General features: G+C 30.8%; 1 protein-coding gene across 2 annotated transcripts in view; it reads right to left on the bottom strand.

The window, feature by feature from the left end:
* Positions 1-1,083: 1,083 nt before the first annotated feature.
* LOC134706898 (mediator of RNA polymerase II transcription subunit 1-like) overlaps positions 1,084-20,727 on the bottom strand; it is a 40,527-nt gene continuing 20,883 nt past the window's right edge. Inside the window, exons 7-16 of one of the 2 annotated variants that reach the window (XR_010105670.1) lie at positions 20,528-20,595; positions 19,071-19,157; positions 18,612-18,726; positions 17,921-18,045; positions 17,138-17,232; positions 16,575-16,767; positions 15,765-15,854; positions 15,054-15,159; positions 8,455-14,067; positions 1,084-8,293 (exon numbers count right to left, since the gene is read on the bottom strand). Coding sequence is in view for 1 of the 2 variants with exons in the window: in XM_063566251.1 (XP_063422321.1) it covers positions 9,633-14,067; positions 15,054-15,159; positions 15,765-15,854; positions 16,575-16,767; positions 17,138-17,232; positions 17,921-18,045; positions 18,612-18,726; positions 19,071-19,157; positions 20,528-20,595 (5,314 nt within the window). In the remaining variant the exon portion in view is untranslated. Of the gene's footprint in view, positions 14,068-15,053; positions 15,160-15,764; positions 15,855-16,574; positions 16,768-17,137; positions 17,233-17,920; positions 18,046-18,611; positions 18,727-19,070; positions 19,158-20,527; positions 20,596-20,727 lie in introns of both variants that reach the window. The other variant, XM_063566251.1, reaches the window with a different exon arrangement.

Here is a 20,727-nt window from a genome sequence, read left to right as displayed (position 1 = left end):
AAGTCTCTAATATGAAGGTTCTACTACAAGTATCACATAAACTAAACATTAAAAATACTGACAGACAAACATGTACACCTTACAAGCATTCCATATATCAAATAAGTGGTCCTTTTGCTATTAGTACCCAAGAAACAGATCAAACTGCAAAGTTTCAACATATACCAATGAACCATGAAAATAGCATCAGGGTCATATGAACCCTGCCAGACAGACATGTACACCTTGCAATTATATCATACACAAAACAGCTTTTGCTCATGGTATATGATAGAACTGAAATAATAAAATTATGAAAAATTAACCTTGACCAATGGAACATGAAAATGAGGTAGACATTGCAAGGAACCCATATACCAACTAGTTATCCTTTTACTCGTAATAAGTTGAGTAATTCACTTGACAATTTTTTTAGAAGCAGTCACTGAACCAGGAAAATGAGGTCAAGGACATAAAAAATATGACAAATCGAAACTTTGCTCCATAAGGTATCTGCACTACAGGTATAAGGAACCATCTGTCACCTATAGTTTTCCACGTGGCTGCCAGATTGTATTCTCCAATTCATTTTGTCACAGGCGAGAAAAAATTGGAAACAAAAGTTCTTTCCTTCAATGAAATAATTAATATAAAGATTGGAGGATCAATCCAGGAATCTAAAGTTTAAGAGCGCTTTCTTCCGTCAATTCTTAAATTGTGTTAAATTTATATTAGAATTGATATACTGTGGATTCTTTAATTATTCATTGGATACCAATTTTCGTGGATTTGTGACTACAGGTTAAGCACAGATTTAAATGTTCAATGAATTGTAAATTTTCCATTGCCTTGTATGAAGACTGAAAAAAAAAACATAGAATTAAATATTTACGAAAGTGTTAGTTTTCCTCAATCCACGAAAATTAGTACCCATGAAAATAAATGAATCCACAGTAAGAGAATTGGAATTATCGTACAATAGTGTTTTCTGAATGTGCAATCCCCTGACAGCTCATATTCGAATTGAACCCTAGCAGTGACAACTTTGAAGACTGCTTGACAAGTTGACTGCTCAGGCCCCTTAGTATTTGTAACAGAAATAAATCAGATTGTTTGATATTTTATTATTTTTGACATGAGATAGTTGAGTGACATGGAATTTTCAAATTCCACTCTAAATTACAATTGAGGATATCATACACTTACTTTTTGTTTGTACACATAAGATAATATATTACATGTTTGTTTATGTACATATAATAATAAAACATCTCGTTTTAATTGTACATCCATGGCTATCTACATAATTTAAAATAAACAAATTGCCATTCATTTTATACACATAAATATAAATTTATAAATCTATATGACATGAAATAGGTTATAATTTTTCTTCAGTCTATCACAAAATACAGATACATCTTGAAAAAGTCGAAAAATTAATAAAACTACATAAGAGTTTGGTGAAAATCATTTCATCTATTTGTTGAAATCAATTATTTTACCTTTGTCAAAAAGGAATATGCTTCACACATTTCATCAAAAGACAGTTAATTCAGTTTATTACTCTATTTTCCAATGAGAAAGTTTCTAATTTTTCACATTCAGACTGACTATCTAAAAAAAGTATTCAGCTATTAATCAGTGGTGGATCCAGCAGGGGGGGGGGAGGGGAGGGGGGGGGGGGGCATATGACATTGAATGGGGACATATAGTTTGAATTCCCCCCTTTATCTTCAGTTAGGAAACCCCCTTTTAAAAATGGGTGGATCCACTCCTAATTAATTCTGTTGATTAAATCCAATCCAATATTGTCTTCATGTGATTTGTGTTTAACTTCCATATTAGTAGAAATGAAAGTCTAGGTTTTACTGTTAAATATTGTAAAAATCAATCAGTTCAAGGTCCTTTTTCAATTACAGACTATTCTATTTAGATTTTAAAGAACAGTACATATTATTTAGGACAAACTTTCTCAAGCAATACAAACTGAGAAGAATGAACTTGGTGTATTGTGAAGGAAGTTCCAGGAACGCCATAATTTATTCTTTGCAAGTGCATTACACATTTTTGATAAACAGGATAGCAAAATAACTGATTATGCATCGAAAATTCATAAAAGTTAACATACATAATATTAAAACCATCAAAACATGTTCTTTCTTTCATTCAAGTATTTTTTAGACAAGGATACAGTCTGTTCTACCTAGTTGTCTTTCCTTTGCAAAATAGTGATAACAGCAGGTAATTGGGAAATGATACTATTACATAAATTAAAAAAAGCACAACTACACATGTATAAAAATTCTGTCAAGTGGTTTTATCATTCCTGTTTTAAGTTTGAGATTATACATGGACAAAACAGATGAACAAGACAAAAAACAAAAGGTAAATCTATAAAACTCTAACAGATGATGTCTTTATACTGCAAATCTCTCAACAACAATTACTACTTTCATTCACAAATTATAGATGTGAAGAAAAATGACTTATGATATCCAATAAACATGAAAACACTACATATAACATTCTTATAAAATGCAAAACCCTTACATATGGTAAAGTTGTTTAATGAAGTTTAAGTGACCTTGGTCAGACATGTACATGTAAACCTAACAACAATTCTTCAGGCCAAATATACCCAATTTTCCAACAAGTGATGTTCCATTTTTAATTTGAATGTAGGAGATTTTTTGTCTTTCTGTATTGTTTAAATAGTTGTTTGTAACACAGTGATAAAGAAGACTAAACATTTTTTCCCCAACCCCTAAATAATTGGTAAGACAAACATTGTGTAATTGAGTTAAAACGGGAGTTGCAGCTCCACTCCTGCTACCTCAAGCAAAGTTGACATAAAGATTTTTTGTTGTTCAGTTTATGCCCTTGCAGAAGATATTCCAGAACACACTAAAATCATATCATACAAATGCAACATGACAATTTCTTTTGTTTTGTTTTGTTTTTATGATCTAACCAGCAGATATTGTTTATAAGATTTAGGCCAAAATTACACTAAACCAAAATTTGTGAGGTCTGTCAGATTTATGAAATACAGATTAAATCTTATTGACAATAGTTAAAATAAAACTTGTGATCACAAACCAGTTATTTACATGCAAGATGTTGGCCAGGTTTCATTTCTCTTTTTTTTTCAAGCTACACTGTGATCAACTGCAAGGGATGGCAGGCAACTATGCAAATTATGACTTACAAATATATGAGACATTTAAAACAAACCTTCTTAAACCTTAACCATTCTTAAAGTACAAAAGCAAATGGATATATGTACCCTCATTTAAAAAAATATCACATTTAATATACCCTATCATTTTTCACAAATGTGTTTGCTAAAATACATTATAGTTTAAATCATAAAAATATCAGATGTAATACAATTAACATTGTCAAATTTAATCATCAAAATCAAAATCTTTCCAGTTATCCCACACTCAATTTAATAAAATAGTTTTCTTTGGTTTCTTGAAATTACTCTTCTTATTTAGATTTTGTTTAAATTATTTTGAGCACCTTAAAAATAGTCTTCACCTAACATATATAAACCCCTATAATATCTATAAAGTGCTATACAATTAATAACCAAGCCTTTAACAGATAAACACTAACAATACATCTTTGAACAGTCTAACTAGATTCAGTCTTACTGGTAGTGTAGAAATCAGGGGAAAAAATACATTAAACACAAATGTGAAAGGATATATGTATATCTGATCTTAAGAATCATCCTCTATCCACAGTCTTCAATTTCATACATTTTACTTTTTTATTTATTTATCCATACATGTCTAAAATTCCTAACAATTTTGTGAAAATTAAGAAAAATTAAATCTTTACCTTCCCAATTTTTAGGAAAGAGCACAACAATAAGGACACAGAGTTCATTTTTATAAATCATTCTTTTATAAATCATTCTTTTATAAGTAATTTAAGAGTGTACCACTTTGCAGGTAGATTACAGTTTAGCTTAATCATGTTAATGATTTATCAAGACTACAATACCCCTAGTCTTTTTAAAAGTCAATGAGAGAGTCAGACTCACTTATAACTTCTAGTAACCCAATGGGCATGAAAGCTAAAAATCTTATGGGCAATTCCTAAGACTATAAAATTTAATGCAATAACTTTGTCAATCTTATTTACAAAATACAATACAAATGTTATTGCTTTTTATTCATATGACTGTAGAATAAAACCTAGATATAAAATATAATTTCATGTATTTATTTATCAAGCCTGGTGTCTTAGATGACATTTACAACAGTTTTCTTATAAAAATTTCTCCATTTAGTAGAATTTTTACTTTTAATAAAATTAACATTCCCTTCATTATAGCACTGAGACTTTAGAAGTGTCATTTAATACATGTTCATGGGATTTATACATTTCAGTGAAATAGTGTGATTACATAAAATAAGATTGTCAAGTTATTATTAAAAAGCCTCTAACCATCAACACCTGAGGTTGACGTCAGGTAACATCCCTTTATGGCAAGTATATTTAACAAATCTGTATCAAAGCAGTTGTGCTATTATTGGTAATTATAAAAAAAAAACACTTTAGATATTGGCATTTGTTTTCTTCCAAAATAATCTATTGATAATAATTTAACATAAACTTTCAAGCCATAGAAACAAAAAAAATATGTCAAGAACAACAGACATAACAGTATGCCCGACAAAATATACACAAGAAAATCTATAAACAAATATGCATTATCTTCCTTATAAATTATATATATATATAAAGCATTTATAAAACTAAGTTACCAGTTGCTGAAATAGCAAATGGTTGTCTTGCCTTTCCTTGGCATTGTGATGAGACAATAAGTATCTTCAACTTTTAATTCAAATGTTTTTCAAACTTTTGAAGAAGGTTTCTTTGAATCGATTCATTTTCACATGAAATATTGTAATAAAAATAAAAATTTAAAGGTATCTTTCATTTCATTTGATGAATAAATAGAATACATTACCCAACAATATAAAATGTTTAGGACATTTTTAACAACTTCCAATTGCGCATAAAAAAATAATTTCATTTTTTAAAGGGAAACACACACTGAATTCATTTGATGACAGTATGATGGAAAAGTTAACATTCATTGTCTAGATTGAACAGATTTTTTTTTACAAACTTACTTTACAATGTTTACTGCCGATTCATTTATTTTCTAGGGTACCAAATATCAATGATTAAGGGGAAAAAGTTTTTTTAGGGTACTTGATTTCAAATTCTACCTTAAATGTGTGTTTTGTTGTTAAATTCAAGATTCATTATAGTTCATAATAATTTAATTTTGGATGTAACACGTATTCTGATTGGCTGACGTCATTTTGTTTATCAGCCCATAGACATAATTTTGTCATGTGACTGTGACGTTAGCAACGTTTTTTCATGGTTTACTCTGGTTTAAAATGGAATTTAGAATTAAGTTATAAGAAATAACTGTAATATTTTTTTTTTTCTATTCAAAATAATATAAAAAATTTGGTGCACACTTAAAAATAACCCGCTACGGGGTTATTCAGTGTGCACCACATTTTTGATGTTATTTCTTCATAGACAAAAAAGTTATTACAGTCATTCTTTAAATAATAATGAAATATATCTCAACTTGTTATTTCTGAAGAGCTGGTTTTGTAGAATTTTTTTAAAGTTTGAAACTTAAATGAAATGTCAATCATGTCAATAGAAAATCTAAACTTTTTTGTTCAGTATATATTTTTTATCTGTTAATCCTAGACTTGACTTTACATAAATTTTATTTGAAAACATATGGTCATTGTGACATTCCCTGTGCATTTTAGAAATTGGTTATAAAATGCTTAACTATGAAATAAAAGAACTTGAAAAGTAGATTACTTTTTTTTTTTTTTATGAAATGTAACTTTCACCCTTTGAAAAAAAAGACTGGTTTCCACAGTGTAATCTCTATTTTTTAAGTATTTAAAATAAAATTTCTTGCAAAATGAATTCTTTAATATCAATATATCTTTCTATTATTTACATCAGTTTCTAAATCAAACAAATTTCTACGTCAAAAGCAAGCCACAATGATCATGAATTTTGCATCAACAAAATTGAGCAAAACAAAATTCCTGAGAGCAGTTAAATTGTCGCTGTGTTTTGTTCAGTATTCATAATGAAGCTATAAATACAATGAAAACAAATAAGCAAAAATTGTGATATTCCTTACTGAATTTGTTCACATATACATAACACAATATACATCACACACTTTTCTGAATTAATAAACAATTTATAAAATGCAAATAATTAATGTTCACAAATTCATAAAAAAAAAGTAATTCCTTAATTCATATATTGCCATAAAAAATAACTTCAAGACATTCACATTGTTCAAAGTACAATAACATTTTATACTGTTACTTCATAAAATATTATTAGATAGGGAGTATAATTATTGTTGGAACAATCCAAACATAATGAAATTAGAAAAACAAGCATATATATTCAAATAAATAAAACAGCAGATTTCAAAGTATCTCTGTGCCAAGTTTTTTTTTTCTTCTTTTAAACAGTACAAACCATTCATGTGTCAACCAATATACTAGCAAAGGTTTCATTCAATATCTATTTAATTGAGTGTAATGGTCCTAATGTCCAACTGATAGTTTTTGAAGACTTTTTTCTTCTTTATGTTTTCTGGTATTAAGTGAACCTGCCTAAGAAGGGGCCCCCGTCAACTCCATTCATGCTTCAGTGATTCCTTAAGTATATTCAACAAAAAAAGAATCCATCTCTGTTTAGGAACTTACATGTATGTCAGATGTTTTAACTCCCTTTGGTTTGCCCAGGGTGAAATCTTTTTGCCCCATAACACCCATTTTTCTTTTCATGCCACACTTCAAAAGCTCATAAAAGGTAATTTGCCCAAATTTACGCAGATGGTAGATTTGTTTTGAGACCCAAAAAATCCAAATGGAAATATAAGGTAAAAGTCTAACCCGCCTTTTCCCCCACCATTCAATAGAAAACAAATATCTCAACCAGATGCTCCGCAGGGCGTAGCTTTATACGACCGCAGAGGTTGAACCCTGAACGGTTGGGGCAAGTATGGACACAACATTCAAGCTGGATTCCGCTCTAAATTTGGATTGTGATTAAATAGTTGACACAGCATAGGTTTCTGACACAGAATGAATGTATTCAAATGAACTTAATTTTTTTGTTTTCTCTTAGAGCAATTCACTATGCTGTTGAATATTAATCCTCTCAAAAAAATGTTTGAAGAAATTTTCTTTTTATTTATGAAATTTCAAATGAGAAAAATTTAACCCAATTTTTTATTCACATCCCCCTTTCCCTTATTCCAAAACTAATTTCAATTAAAATATTCTAATGGAGTTTGCAACAATTACTACTCATTTAAATACATGATGTAAAAAAACTGCTTGTTATCACTGAATGGTAAAGATTATTTAAATTTATCAGTTGGTAGTAAAAAGTGAATATACATTGTATATTGTATATAACAAAGATTTAAGTTGATTCTGGACAAAGAAAGATAACTCCAATTAAAAAAATTCTTGCAGATATTTCTTGCTTACTATACTGGACAAAGAAAGATATCTCTTAATTAAAAAAAAATTGCTTTTTCACAATATTGTGAAATTAGATATTTCTTGCCATTGCACAATACTGTGCAATTGAAAAGACTTGCTCTTGCACAATACTTAATATAATAATTTTAGATCCTGATTTGGACCAACTTGAAAACTGGGCCCATAATCAAAAATCTAAGTACATGTTTAGATTCAGCATATCAAAGAGGCCCAAGAATTTAATTTTTGTTAAAATCAAACTTAGTTTAATTTTGGACCCTTTGCACTTTAATTTAGACCAATTTTAAAACTGGACCAAAAATTAAGAATCTACATACACAGTTAGATTTGGCATATCAAAGAACCCCAATTATTCAATTTTTGATGAAATCAAACAATGTTTAATTTTGGACCCCGATTTGGGCCAACTTGAAAACTGGGCCAATAATCAAAAATCTAAGTACATTTTTAGATTCAGCATATCAAAGAACCCCAAGGTTTCAATTTTTGTTAAAATCAAACTAAGTTTAATTTTGGACCCTTTGGACCTTAATGTAGACCAATTTGAAAACGGGACCAAAAATTAAGAATCTACATACACAGTTATATTCGGCATATTAAAGAACCCCAATTATTCAATTTTGATGAAATCAAACAAAGTTTAATTTTGGACCCTTTGGGCCCCTTTTTCCTTAACTGTTGGGACCAAAACTTCCAAAATCAATACCAACCTTCCTTTTATAGTCATAAACCTTCTGTTTAAATTTCATAGATTTCTATTTACTTATACTAACGCTATGGTGCGAAAACCAAGAAAAATGCTTTTTTGGGTCCCTTTTTGACCCCTAATTCCTAAACTGTTGGGACCGAAACTCCCAAAATCAATACCAACCTTCCTTTTGTGGTCATAAACATTGTGTTTAAATTTCATTGATTTCTATTTACTTTAACTAAAGTTATTGTGCGAAAACCAAGAATAATGCTTATTTGGGCCCTTTTTTGGCCCCTAATTCCTAAACTGTTGAAAATAAAACTCCCAAAATCAATCCCAACCTTTATTTTGTGGTTATAAACCTTGTGTCAAAATTTCATAGATTTCTATTCACTTAAACTAAAGTTATAGTGTGAAAACCAAGAGAATGCTTATTTGGGCCCTTTTTGGCCCCTAATTCCTAAAATGTTGGGACCAAAACTCCCAAAATCAATACCAGCCTTCCTTTTATGGTCATAAACCTTGTGTTAAAATTTCATAGATTTCTATTCACTTTTACTAAAGTTAGAGTGCGAAAACTAAAAGTATTCGGACGACGACGACGACGACGACGACGACGACGACGACGCCAACGTGATAGCAATATACGACGAAATTTTTTTCAAAATTTGCGGTCGTATAAAAAGGAGAGCCATAACCAATCAATATTTTTAGATTATTTTGATCCTTCAATATTAATGCTTTTCTGACTTAAGAGAACCAAATATATATCATATTTTTTTTATTTTAAGTACATCCCTAAATCTATTACATGAATGGTTTATCATGTTTTAACTGTCAGAAAAAAATGTAAAATTTCAGTCAAGATTGAAATGAAAAATCAATTTTGATTTGAAGATATGACAATTAAAACAGGGAAAAAAGGAACATTATATTTAATCTAAAATGACAGGAATAAAGCATTTTGTTATCAAAAAAAGTTGACATCAACTTCCTATTATACCTCTTTTTTTTCTTTCTTTTTTCTTTTTTTTTTTTTTAAATAAAGAGTGAGAAAAATAAATGCCTTAATGATGTGATTAAATATTCATACACATGGTAATTCCATTCACTTATTATCTTTGTGTTCCTTACTTTAATACAGAAACTTATGAGATAGATAAATTATCAAACAGCAGCTAAGTTATTCTTTAAGTTCTTTGAATCAGATTTGATAGTATAGAGAAAAAAATGCAGAATTTCTAATGACAAAGTATAAAGATATCAGCAAACATGCCTAGGCTCTTTTTCATCTTTCATTTATAAATTTGTAATTTCTGCATACATTTCAGTCTTGAAATTATTTTTTCTGACTTAAATTAGCTACCAAAACCAATAAGTGCTTCATTCATTAAATCATCGTCTATTTCGGAGGGTGAAGCAGTGTGATGTTCCATTTTTATGAGTACAGGTGATTGTAATTGTGATTGTTTTACTTTATGAATGGGTGAAGCATTTTTTGTCTTCAGTATTGTATTATTGCCAACTTTATCAGAAGACACTTCAATGTTTGGTGAATTTGTCTTGTTCTGTAAAGTTCTTGGTGACAATGTTTGACAGTCGATAACTAATTCAGGGCTGCTCACAGGACTAGAAGGAGATAAAACAGGTTTTGATGTACTTATTCTTTGTTTTTTTCTAATCACATAATTTTCTGTATCTTCTATGTCATCTGAATTGTGAGCCTTTGGTGAAGGCACTTTAAATACATCAGAATCTTTTGATTTATGGTCACTTCCTCCTTCTCTTGTTACCGTTTCTCCATTGAATTTCTTTGGATTTTGTTTTGGTGATGGCGTCCTTGAATGTTTATTTGTGTTAGAAAATTTCTCACATTGACTGGATTCCATTTCACAGTTAGTGTTACTATTTCTTACTTCAGATGAACTACTACATTCTTCACTTTTTGATAAATCTACAACTCCTTTTCCATCATTCGATTTTGACCCCTTGTCTTTTGGGGAATATGAATTTTCTGAAGCACTTTTAAGTATTGATGTAAACAAATTTCTTGAATCATCATTCTTAATATTTTCTTTTCCAGAATTTGTTTTAGAAGGTGAATCACTACGTTTTTTCACATTTTCACAACTTTTTGTCTTTGGGCTAGAATTGTTATTCTTAGCCTCTTTATCATCCTTTCGAATTTTGCCTTGAACATTTGAATCCTTTGAAATTTTATCCTGTGCACTTTTAGAATTATGAGTAGTAGCATCAGTCTTTTCTGTTCTACAATTGACCACATTTTTATCACTTTCATTTAGACTAGATAACGATGATTCCTGGTTAACACTTTCCACCGACTGTTTATTTACATCCTCAGAACCACATTCATATGAAGTCTGTTTGGTAAGTTTATCAATAACAGCTGTTAATGACCCTTTTCTTGGTCTTGATTTGTGACTTATAGGGTTAGAAGACAACTGATTTGTGTTTTGAGCAGATCCAGTTGCTATTGTTCCAGAAGAAGGTGTAGTAGAATTTTGTGTAGTTTTTTTAACGGAATCACTGCCACTGCTGCTACTACTACTACTCACAGATTTAGAAACAGATGTTGAAGGATTAGATGAAGAACTACTCCTGCTCACAGAGCTAGTAACAGTAGGTGATACAGAGGTAGCCATTTTACTTGATGTTGTACTAGATGTTGAAGTGACAAGTTTCGATGAAGAACTCGTTGTACAAGTCACAGTTGTCACTGAACGACTAAATCCTCCGCTACAACTTGGAATCACATTGTTTGACTTTGATATAAATGGGGTTTGTTTCACTGATGTTGGTGTAGTAACAGTCTTCGTATGAGCTGGACTTGATGATGTTGAAATGCTTGGTTTTGTATTTTGTACACTATTTGTCCTCGAGTTTGATACACTGGTTGACACAGCACTCTTAGAACTATTTATACTTGAATTAGTCAAATTTGTTTTAGCACAAACAGTTGATGTTGAGTTCACTTTACTATTTACAGAAACAGAAGATGTCACTGCTTTAGAAATAGATTCTGTAGTTTGAGATTTATTTGTTCCAGAAGACACTGCTGTATTTGTTTTTGCCATTTTTGGAATTTTCGGGAGATTTGCAATGACACTAGAGTCTCGGTTGAGAAAAGACAAAACATCTGGCGATTGATTTTTGTTTGAGAAGGGAGATGAGGTAGATGATGATAGGTTTTTATTTGATGAGTGTGAAGATTTAGACAAGTTCATTGGATTTCTTGAACCTGCCATTGGAGAACTGCTTTTTCTAACACTAGAATTTTTACTACTATTTGAAGATCCATTTCTTTCTTTCTTACTTTCTTTATTATCTGATGAGCCTCTGTTTGAGGATGAACTGTTTGATCTTTGTGAAGGTATTTTAGCAGCAGAAGGCAGTGAAGAAGTACTTTTACTTGAAGATTTCATATTTGGGAATGATTTTGATAGCGATGTTGGTGTACTTGCTTTTACACTTGCTGGTGGAGTAAGAGATCCACTTTTTGTTAAGGACACTGCTCCCATACGGCCAATCGTTGTTGTAGTAGGAGTAGTAGATCCTTTCGTTGAGCTTGCTGTGGAGTATGCTGGTGGGTTTTTTGCTGAGCCTACACTGACTGATGAACTAGTAGGCATTGCAATTGGTTTGAGTTTGATGGTTGGAGTTTTTGTAATAAGTTTGGAATCTGCTTTGCTAACTGTGATACTATTTGATGGTGATGATTGTTGGTGTACTTTATAGGCTTTCTGTGATGATGATTTCTTACTTGATGACAAGTGTTTATCATACTTTTCTTTTGATTTTTTCACAGTTTCATTTTTACTAGTCAATACTTCTCTGCTTGGACTTTTGCCAACAGATATGCCAAGACTACTTTTATTGATCTTTAGTTTAGGAATTGGCTTTAGATTACTACTACTATTACTGTCTTCTGATACAACTGTAACAGATTTATAAATAGCAGATTCATCAAGAGAGGTACTTTTATAATTTTCCATCATTTTCTGTTTTTTCTTCCTTTCTTTCTTCGATTCATTTTTATCTTTTTTTCGTTTCTCACCCGACACAATATTATTCTTAGAATCTTTTTTCTTGTCCTTTTCTTTACTCAGTTTGTGATTGTAAAGTTTTTGTTTGTGAATATGCAGGCGTGTAGGCGATGAGGATACAACTTTCATTTTGTCTCTAAAATCAAATGGATCATCGTCATCGTCATCACTATGAAAATCAAACGGAGCTTTGGACTTTTTATTAATTCCAGTGTTTAATAACTCATTCGGTAATGAACTTTGCCTCAACCCTTGTACAGTTGAAACTTTAAGTCTTATATTTTTTGTTCCTTCCTCCTTTTTGAATTTATCTTTATCTATCACATTATTCTCTGCTTTTTCTTTCCCTATTGTAAGTAACGTTCTTAAGTCATGCACATTCTCCTCCTTAACTTCTTGTTTTATCTTTAATGAAATGCTGGAGTCTGAATTAGCTGCCAATGCTGGGTTTTTATTTGAAGTTTTTGCATTAAATGCTGTGCTATCACATGACTTTTCTTTGTACGGAAACGTGTCACTATCACTTAAATCCGACATAGAATTAGATCGCACATGACTTCCATGACTTAACTTTCTATTACTCGGCTCATTTGAGGTCAATGAAATCATTGAAATATTAGAATTCTGCCTCTGAAAATTATAAGAAGATTCCGGCTCTTCTTGTTTGATGCTAAGTAGGTCCATTAAGCTCTGATGTGCGTAGTTGGGTGACGTCGGGTCTGTGGTCTTTAACACCTCCCTCGACCCGCTGAGGATTTTATCCTCTCGAGAGGTAGACACTTTATCGTTTTTTGGCACCGAGTTATGATAATAATGGTGTGGAGACTGTGTCTCCTTTGCTGGGCTTGTATCTCCATAATCTGACAATAACTGAGACAATTCACTATCTTGTCTATGTGGCTGCCTTGGCAACTTATTTCCTACCATACTTTCAAGCTTCTGCATTTCAGATTCTCCTGAAAATCCTGCAGGAGTATCAGCCTGTGAATCGGTTAAATCAATGATACTCAACTGTCTGGTCAGTGTTGGATGTCCATGACTATGTATAGAATGAGGAGGTCCTGGATTTTGGACATCACCAAAGTCAAACGATCCTCCGCTAGAATCAAAATCTAAATGTGGGATTGATCCATTGCTTTCTTGATCTGACATACGAAGTTGTTTAGGACTACGTCCTACAACTTGCGCCTCTCCTTTAGAGATTCTCTTTCGACGCACTTGTTTTGCTTTAGTTGGTGGCTGAGGAATACTTGAGGCCATAGCTGAAGCATTGCTGTCCTCTAACAGTTTAGACATAATTGGTGCTTCACTTTGTGGCAGATTTTGAATGGGATCAGGAGTAGGACTTGGTGAATTACGATCTAACAAGTCAGCTAACAATGGATTATGAGGTTTTTCTGGAGCAGGTGGTTCAATTAAAATTCCCTCTTGAGGCAGAGAAGGTTGTATAGAAGAACCAATTCCACTCATTAAATTTCCCAAATTATATGAAATTTGTGGGGAATGTTGCAATCCATAATTCCTAAATGCCATATTATTCGGAGAAATATTTTTTAAATCCATAGGAATTCTTCCAGGACTAAAATGACTAGAATAGTATTCTGGTGGCCACGGAGGAGGCCGATCTGCCGGAATAGTCACTGACACAGGTTCTGGGGGTGGTTCTTTACGAATTTCATCTGAGACTTTGTTAATTACTGACCGCAATGTAACAGGCACAGAAAGACACCTATTAAATGTAAAATACAATAATGTAAATGCATGATATAATATAAAATAATATGACATCGGATAAAAGAAATAATAAGTGCATTAATTTATAGATTTACTTATCATATGATTTTATAAACCTAAGGAAGAGTAGTTGATTGATCTGTTGCTTTGTTGTCAGTTTTAGCATTTATAAATGAATCATTATATCAGTCTATGCTATAAATGTGTTTGATAAGTGGTAGAGTAAATTGTTTTTTCATAGCAAATTTCTCTTTGCACCCAAATCTCTAATGCATTGATAATACATTTCAATGTGAAGATAGAAAAAAATCTCCCTATGAGCAAAAGTTAACATTTCTGGATTACTGTAATGATACTTTCATCTGTTGCTTGAATACAAAGTATAAACATGACATACAACAAAATCTGTACATACATCTGAAACTATAACTTTACCATTTTATTTCTGTTCAAATAAAACCACAATTAAGTTATGTAAGATTTCAATCAAGAATATTGCTTGTTTCTTGAAAACGAATTTCACATGTGTTGCTTTAAGTGCATATCAATTTGTGTGTGTAACTTGTTTCAAATCTATTTCATGATAGTCATGTTTAAGAGTATATAAATATTCAATGATTTATCAAGTTTGCTTCAAACCATAATCATATAGATTCATTAACAAATGTTAAAAAAAAAAAATCAAACTAAAACACTAATGCAAAAATAAAAAATAACTTGTCCTTTCCTTACATTAACTGTCGTAAGCTTAATGAGTAAACAATATCTTTTTTTCACAGATTTCATTTGTTCAGGGCAATTTTTCATTTTATGAATTAAACATAGTGTACTCATTCTTTACTATATCAAATTTTTATTTTGAAATAATTAACAAGCCCATTTATTACCAGCATATTACAGTTTCAGATTATTTTTATCATTGAATATCATACATGCCATTAACCGCTGACATATTACAGTTTTATGTACTTTATATCATACCTTTGAAATATTTTACCAGCTAAATCTTCTGAACAAAGTGACTGTTCTTCTTCACTATAAATAACCTTGAACTTGGGATATGTAATATCACTCAAATCTATTTCAGCTGAAAAAAAAAATGCTATATATTAGTAGTTGTTCATTAAATAAATAAAATCATTCAAGAGAGTACTGCTGTTCCCTACAATTTCCATATTCACTTCAGTCAAATCAAAGGTAAAAATTTAGTTGCCTATACGAAACAAGTGAAATGATCCTGTTTTTTTGTATTGACTCTGACAACAATTTTTACTTTGTGCATAAAAAATGGGATTCAAAATATTTGTGTTCATTCTCAACCTGTATATATACTTTGTATTGACATCAAATACATCTAAGTACATTTAAATATTAGGTATGAACACAAATGCCTCAACTTTCATTTCAGATGGAAACTGTCTAAAATTAACCAAAATGCTAATATTTTAAAGATTTCAGTAACTTAGCACGACTTTATGATGCTAGCACTTGATACATGTGCATTGTATGTAAAAAAAAACCAGACCATTTTTATGTAACAGAAGTTTTTCTTCTTTCCAATAAACAGCTTAAACTTTACATTTTAAAAATTTTGTAAAACTGCTATATTTTGGGACCAAAAAGTGGTCTTACTGGACCTACTCCTTTAAAAAAATAATCCTATTATAAGTAAAGACAAAACATATGTCTTACCTGTGACCATTGTATTGTGTAGAGGATGTTCAAATGAGAGGGTCATTTGTTGTAAGGATAAGGCATTCAACTCAAATACCACAGAACATTCTGGAAAATAGGTATAAAAAGATAAAAATTATATCACAACTGCAGCTATTTAGGATATTTTTCAGACAAACAATTATAATTTCAGGATCCCTATAATATAAATGCTTGAAGGATAAGAATTATATGTGTGCATGTCTTATTGTGTATGTACCAGCATGTATGTATTGTAGGATGAGCTTTTGTTCTGTTGGTTCAAAAACTCTTGAGAACTTGTGTTATTGACTGGCATATAACAACTTTTAGTCTTATGTCTTATGCACTATCAGAACAGCATGTATTGCCTTCAGGGAAGACAAAATGTTCACAACATCATATAAATAATGCATGAATGATATAATAATTACTTAATTGGAATATCAAGAGTTGAACAAATAAGTAAGTCCATTGACCCAACGTCTGATTAGCATAACTATGTCTTTAAATTAACTGTTCTTTATAATTAAATATGATTTCTCAGACTTTAGTGGAAAGTTGTCTCACTGGCATTCAAGCCACATCTCCTTATTTTCATATTGAATGCTGGAAAAAAATCTTAACTGATATATGTATTATCAATATCATATTTCTCCAATATATTTATTTTGTCAAAATTCATTTTCATATCACAGCTTTACAAGTTCAATGAACTACTAATGAATTGTAAATTAAAACATTCAAGTTACAATCCTTAAATAAGCTTTATAGAGTAGTCACGAATTCTGTGTTCTAAAAAAATGTTACCTTGACTAGCATTTGGTCTAATACTACTACCAATAACTGTATTAAAGATGAGTTGTTGTCGTAAACAGTTGAGGACTTGAGCAACATTGGTTGGATGAGTAAAGGGAATCTTACTGACCATCACTGCAGGCTGTTCCAGTGAACAACCATTGATATCATTCATATAAAATACATGCTGTTGATCTGGCAAAGTCTGAAATAAGGACAAAGTTAAAATCACATTGGTTAAACTGAGCAAATATTATTACCTAAAAAGATCTGTTTTAGATATAGGCAGGCAGTTTTGAGGATTATGGAATTATTGCTAAAAGAGTCGAATTAAATGAGTTGTGAATCTTATGAATTCAGTCACAATATTAGTGAACTAGTTAATCTTTTTTGTCTATTAATCCAGTTTCAATATCTTATAAGTAACATACCCCAGTCGTACAGTGATGCTGATAAATCAGTTAATAAATTCATTCATATTTGAAACATACATGTATGTTTACTTATTGAAATTTGAGAAGCAAATTTATATTTCAACTGATTTCACTAAAAACTAATAGTGCTCATGTACTTACAACAAAGAATTCATCCTCAGCTTTACATTTAAAAACATCTTTTAATAACAAAGTAATCAAACTGTTCTCTTCACCAACTGTTATCACATCTAAATCTATAACAAAATAATAGTCAAGATTTAAAACATTCAATATTCAGCATTGCATTTGTTTGTTTGTCAAGAAAACCTACCTGGTACTTAGCCCACATAGACAGTTGAATACTGTTCAGGGAAACATGCAACAATGGCGTTCATTATCACTGAACTAGTATATATTTGTTTAGGGGCCAGCTGAAGGACGCCTCCGGGTGCAGGAATTTCTCGCTACATTGAGGACCTGTTGGTGACCTTCTGCTGTTGTTTTTTTATTTGGTCGGGTTGTTGTGAATGTTGTCTCTTTGACACATTCCCCATTTCCATTCTCAATTTTAACAACACCAAAATAATTTTTCACTCTGTTTTATCTTGAAGTCTCATAAGTTTAGGTAATAACAGCATTTGGACAAAAAGAGAGATTGGAATATCTTTCTTTTTTTTATGTTGAATACCAAATTGAGCCTTAATCTATCACTTCTTGTGGTATAGAGCTGTAATGTATCACTACTTGTATCTAGCTAAGGCATCAATGCCCAGTTGCCAGTTAAGCACAAAATCATGATGTTGAACAAGGGTTAATTTGGAATGGGATATGAAATCCTATAGTATGTTCTCTTTTTTATCCTCTTTATAGCATTTTTTCCCCAGCTGTTACTCCTATAGACATCAGCATACTAATATGGAGCATGAGATTTACTAGACTTACTTGTAACATTTTTAATCAACCTGACAACAGACAAGGCCACAGGGATGGGCTGTGGTAACACCAATACAAAACAAGCAGATAACATACAACTGTTGACATTGGATAATGCTTGGAACGATGGTAAACTGAAAAGATAAAAGAAGTGATCTAAAAACTAGTGATCTAAAATTGAGTGTTTGTTTAAAAATATGTTTTAGCTTTAAGGTTTCAGTAAAATAAACAATCAGTACGACTTGGATGGAGAGTTGTCTCATTGGCACTCATACCACATCTTCCTATATCTACTAACTAATTAAGAAAAGTAACTTTGATAATGATACATGCAATGAGGTCAAGGATATATGAACCCTGTTAGACAAACAATTACATCTTTATATTATTTTGAAAAACCAAAAAAAGGTATGTCTTGCATTTTGAATTTATCACAGCAAGTGAGACAAAAACTTTTAATACATGAATACACAGAAGATACTTAACACAAGGTAGAACCAACAACATAGTTATAAAATACCATAATACATATTTCCAATTTTATGATACAGCTTTACTTCTTTAGTTATTTTTTTTCGTTGATAAACAAAATGATTTTAATCACAGTAGCTTAACTTTATGTTGACTACTATATTTTTCAGCTACCCCAAGTTGTAACAAAATCTAAGGTTTAAATTTTCTGTCAGTATGATTTGCCTACCTTTTACCATCTTGTGTAACCACACTCATCAATGGCATTGTCTGTAGTCTGCTTGACACTGAACACTGCTGTATGCATACTGTTACACTCTGTCCACACTCATATTCTGTTATAGCTATTAAGAAAAAATCATTTTACATACATTTATCATCCAAATTGTATGCCCTCTCTAAATAACATAAGTTTATACATCATTCCTTCAACATAAAATTTATGAATTATTCTGAAAACATGAATTTGTATATTTAACTCACCTGAAATGTTGCCTTCAATTGAAAATGATCCTAAATATGCTTTAGCTCTCAAAATATTTAGTGAATATTAATACAATGGCAATAATTAATGTCTCATGCACTCAAAATCACATTATAGTGTTTGTGCCTAGAATAAAAAAAAAAATTTGCAAAACATAATGGGCATTCAATTTGGATAAGACTGGCTTTACTGTAAATAAGTTACCTTCAACTGTCAATGGATGTGGTGAGTTACTTCTCTTGTCCAATAGGTCATAGGGTGAAACAAAGTAAATTAGCTTCATAGGATAACCTAAAAGAACAATAATCACATAATTAAAGTAAAAAAAGTTCAAAGAATGTATATCTTGTCATCCTTGATACTATGGTTCACAGGAAAATTCATAATCAATATTTATCCTCTTTAGAATCAAACTCAAGAGGTTTATTATGGTCTTTAAGATTGTCTTTAAGGGGGGTGGATGGCACGGTTTTGTGCCATTGTACATACAATTGCATTTTACTTAGGATACATAACATCACAAATTAACTTGATGTCCTGCCAAGTGCCCAAACCTATTTTTTTAGTTTTCTTTTTATCACTCAAAATTAGGTTTTACGTGTATATTTTTTTTAAATCTGACAATTTTTCACATTTAGTAGCATTGAATTATTTTCGAAAAAAAAATCATATAAACTACATTTTGGAAACTTTAAGGCATCTACATTAAATCAAGATATTATTTAGAATAACATTTAAGGGGCATAACTTTGAACTGCATTTTATGGTTCTTAATGACATAGCTTTAAAATCTAAACCAAAATTGTGACTGATTAACATACATGAACATCACTTTATACGTCTTTGCAAGACAGGGTTATAAAATTATCAAAGCTAATTTAACATATTGAATGAGTTGACACAAGTTTACTCATAATTACCAGAAATAACTTATATATCTATTTTTTATTCTGTAGAAGACTAATCTTGCTGTTTATCCATGTTTAACAAATTAAACATGCTCAATTAGAACCAATCTGTCACTAAAGCCCACTCACTTAAATATCATAACATATTTTTTACACATCATTAATGTAATGTGTGCAATAAAACATTTCTTTCTTTTATCTCATAATCCAATAGCTTTTCATAAATTCAATGCATTAATATGTGATAGATCATGTTATTTTTTCTTGGTTTTTTTACTCAGGGCTGTTCCTAAAATTAATACAGGGGGGGGGGGGGGGGGGTGTTCTAGCTATTTTATTTGACCCAACCATGCATAAATTTTTTAATTGAATATTTCCTTTAAATGTTTAAGTAAGCTTTCTTGACCACATACCATCAAATTTAAATAAAAGTGCCATCTTGACAGTCAGTTGCATATACATGTATATATCAGAATTAGAGAATTGGTTGTACATTCATATTTAACCACAGATTGGTTTTATGATCATTTTTTTTAGCATCTATATATAAATTATTTTTTTAATCCTGGTGAGGAAAATAATTTTTTTTCTCCTTTAGCAATGATATTTCTTGGCAGTAATGAAATGTCACCAGAATTTCAAATAGAAGTTACCTAACACCCAATGAATAGAATTTTGTTGAAAATTCAGTAATTAACACTGTAACAATGCTTTGTTAAAACTTAAACAATATAAATATTGAGTTGTACTTACCACCTTTCCTTGGCAGCAGTATACCCAGTGGAGACTTGTGGATACAGTTAGAAACACCTTTGATAGAGCTGAAATAAAATATTCTACTTTTAGAACTTAGTATTTTTTGCTCCTTTTCATGCTGTTTAGTAGAAATGTTTTGAAGTGCTGAATTCAGTCCATGTGTAATGCTGAATATAAGATGGTATGGCCAATATGTG

The sequence above is a fragment of the Mytilus trossulus genome, chromosome 2 (genome assembly GCF_036588685.1).
Source record: "Mytilus trossulus isolate FHL-02 chromosome 2, PNRI_Mtr1.1.1.hap1, whole genome shotgun sequence".
Taxonomy (NCBI): domain Eukaryota; kingdom Metazoa; phylum Mollusca; class Bivalvia; order Mytilida; family Mytilidae; genus Mytilus; species Mytilus trossulus.
The sequence above is the reverse complement of the archived record's forward strand: the minus strand, read 5'-3'. Positions and strand labels throughout refer to the sequence as shown.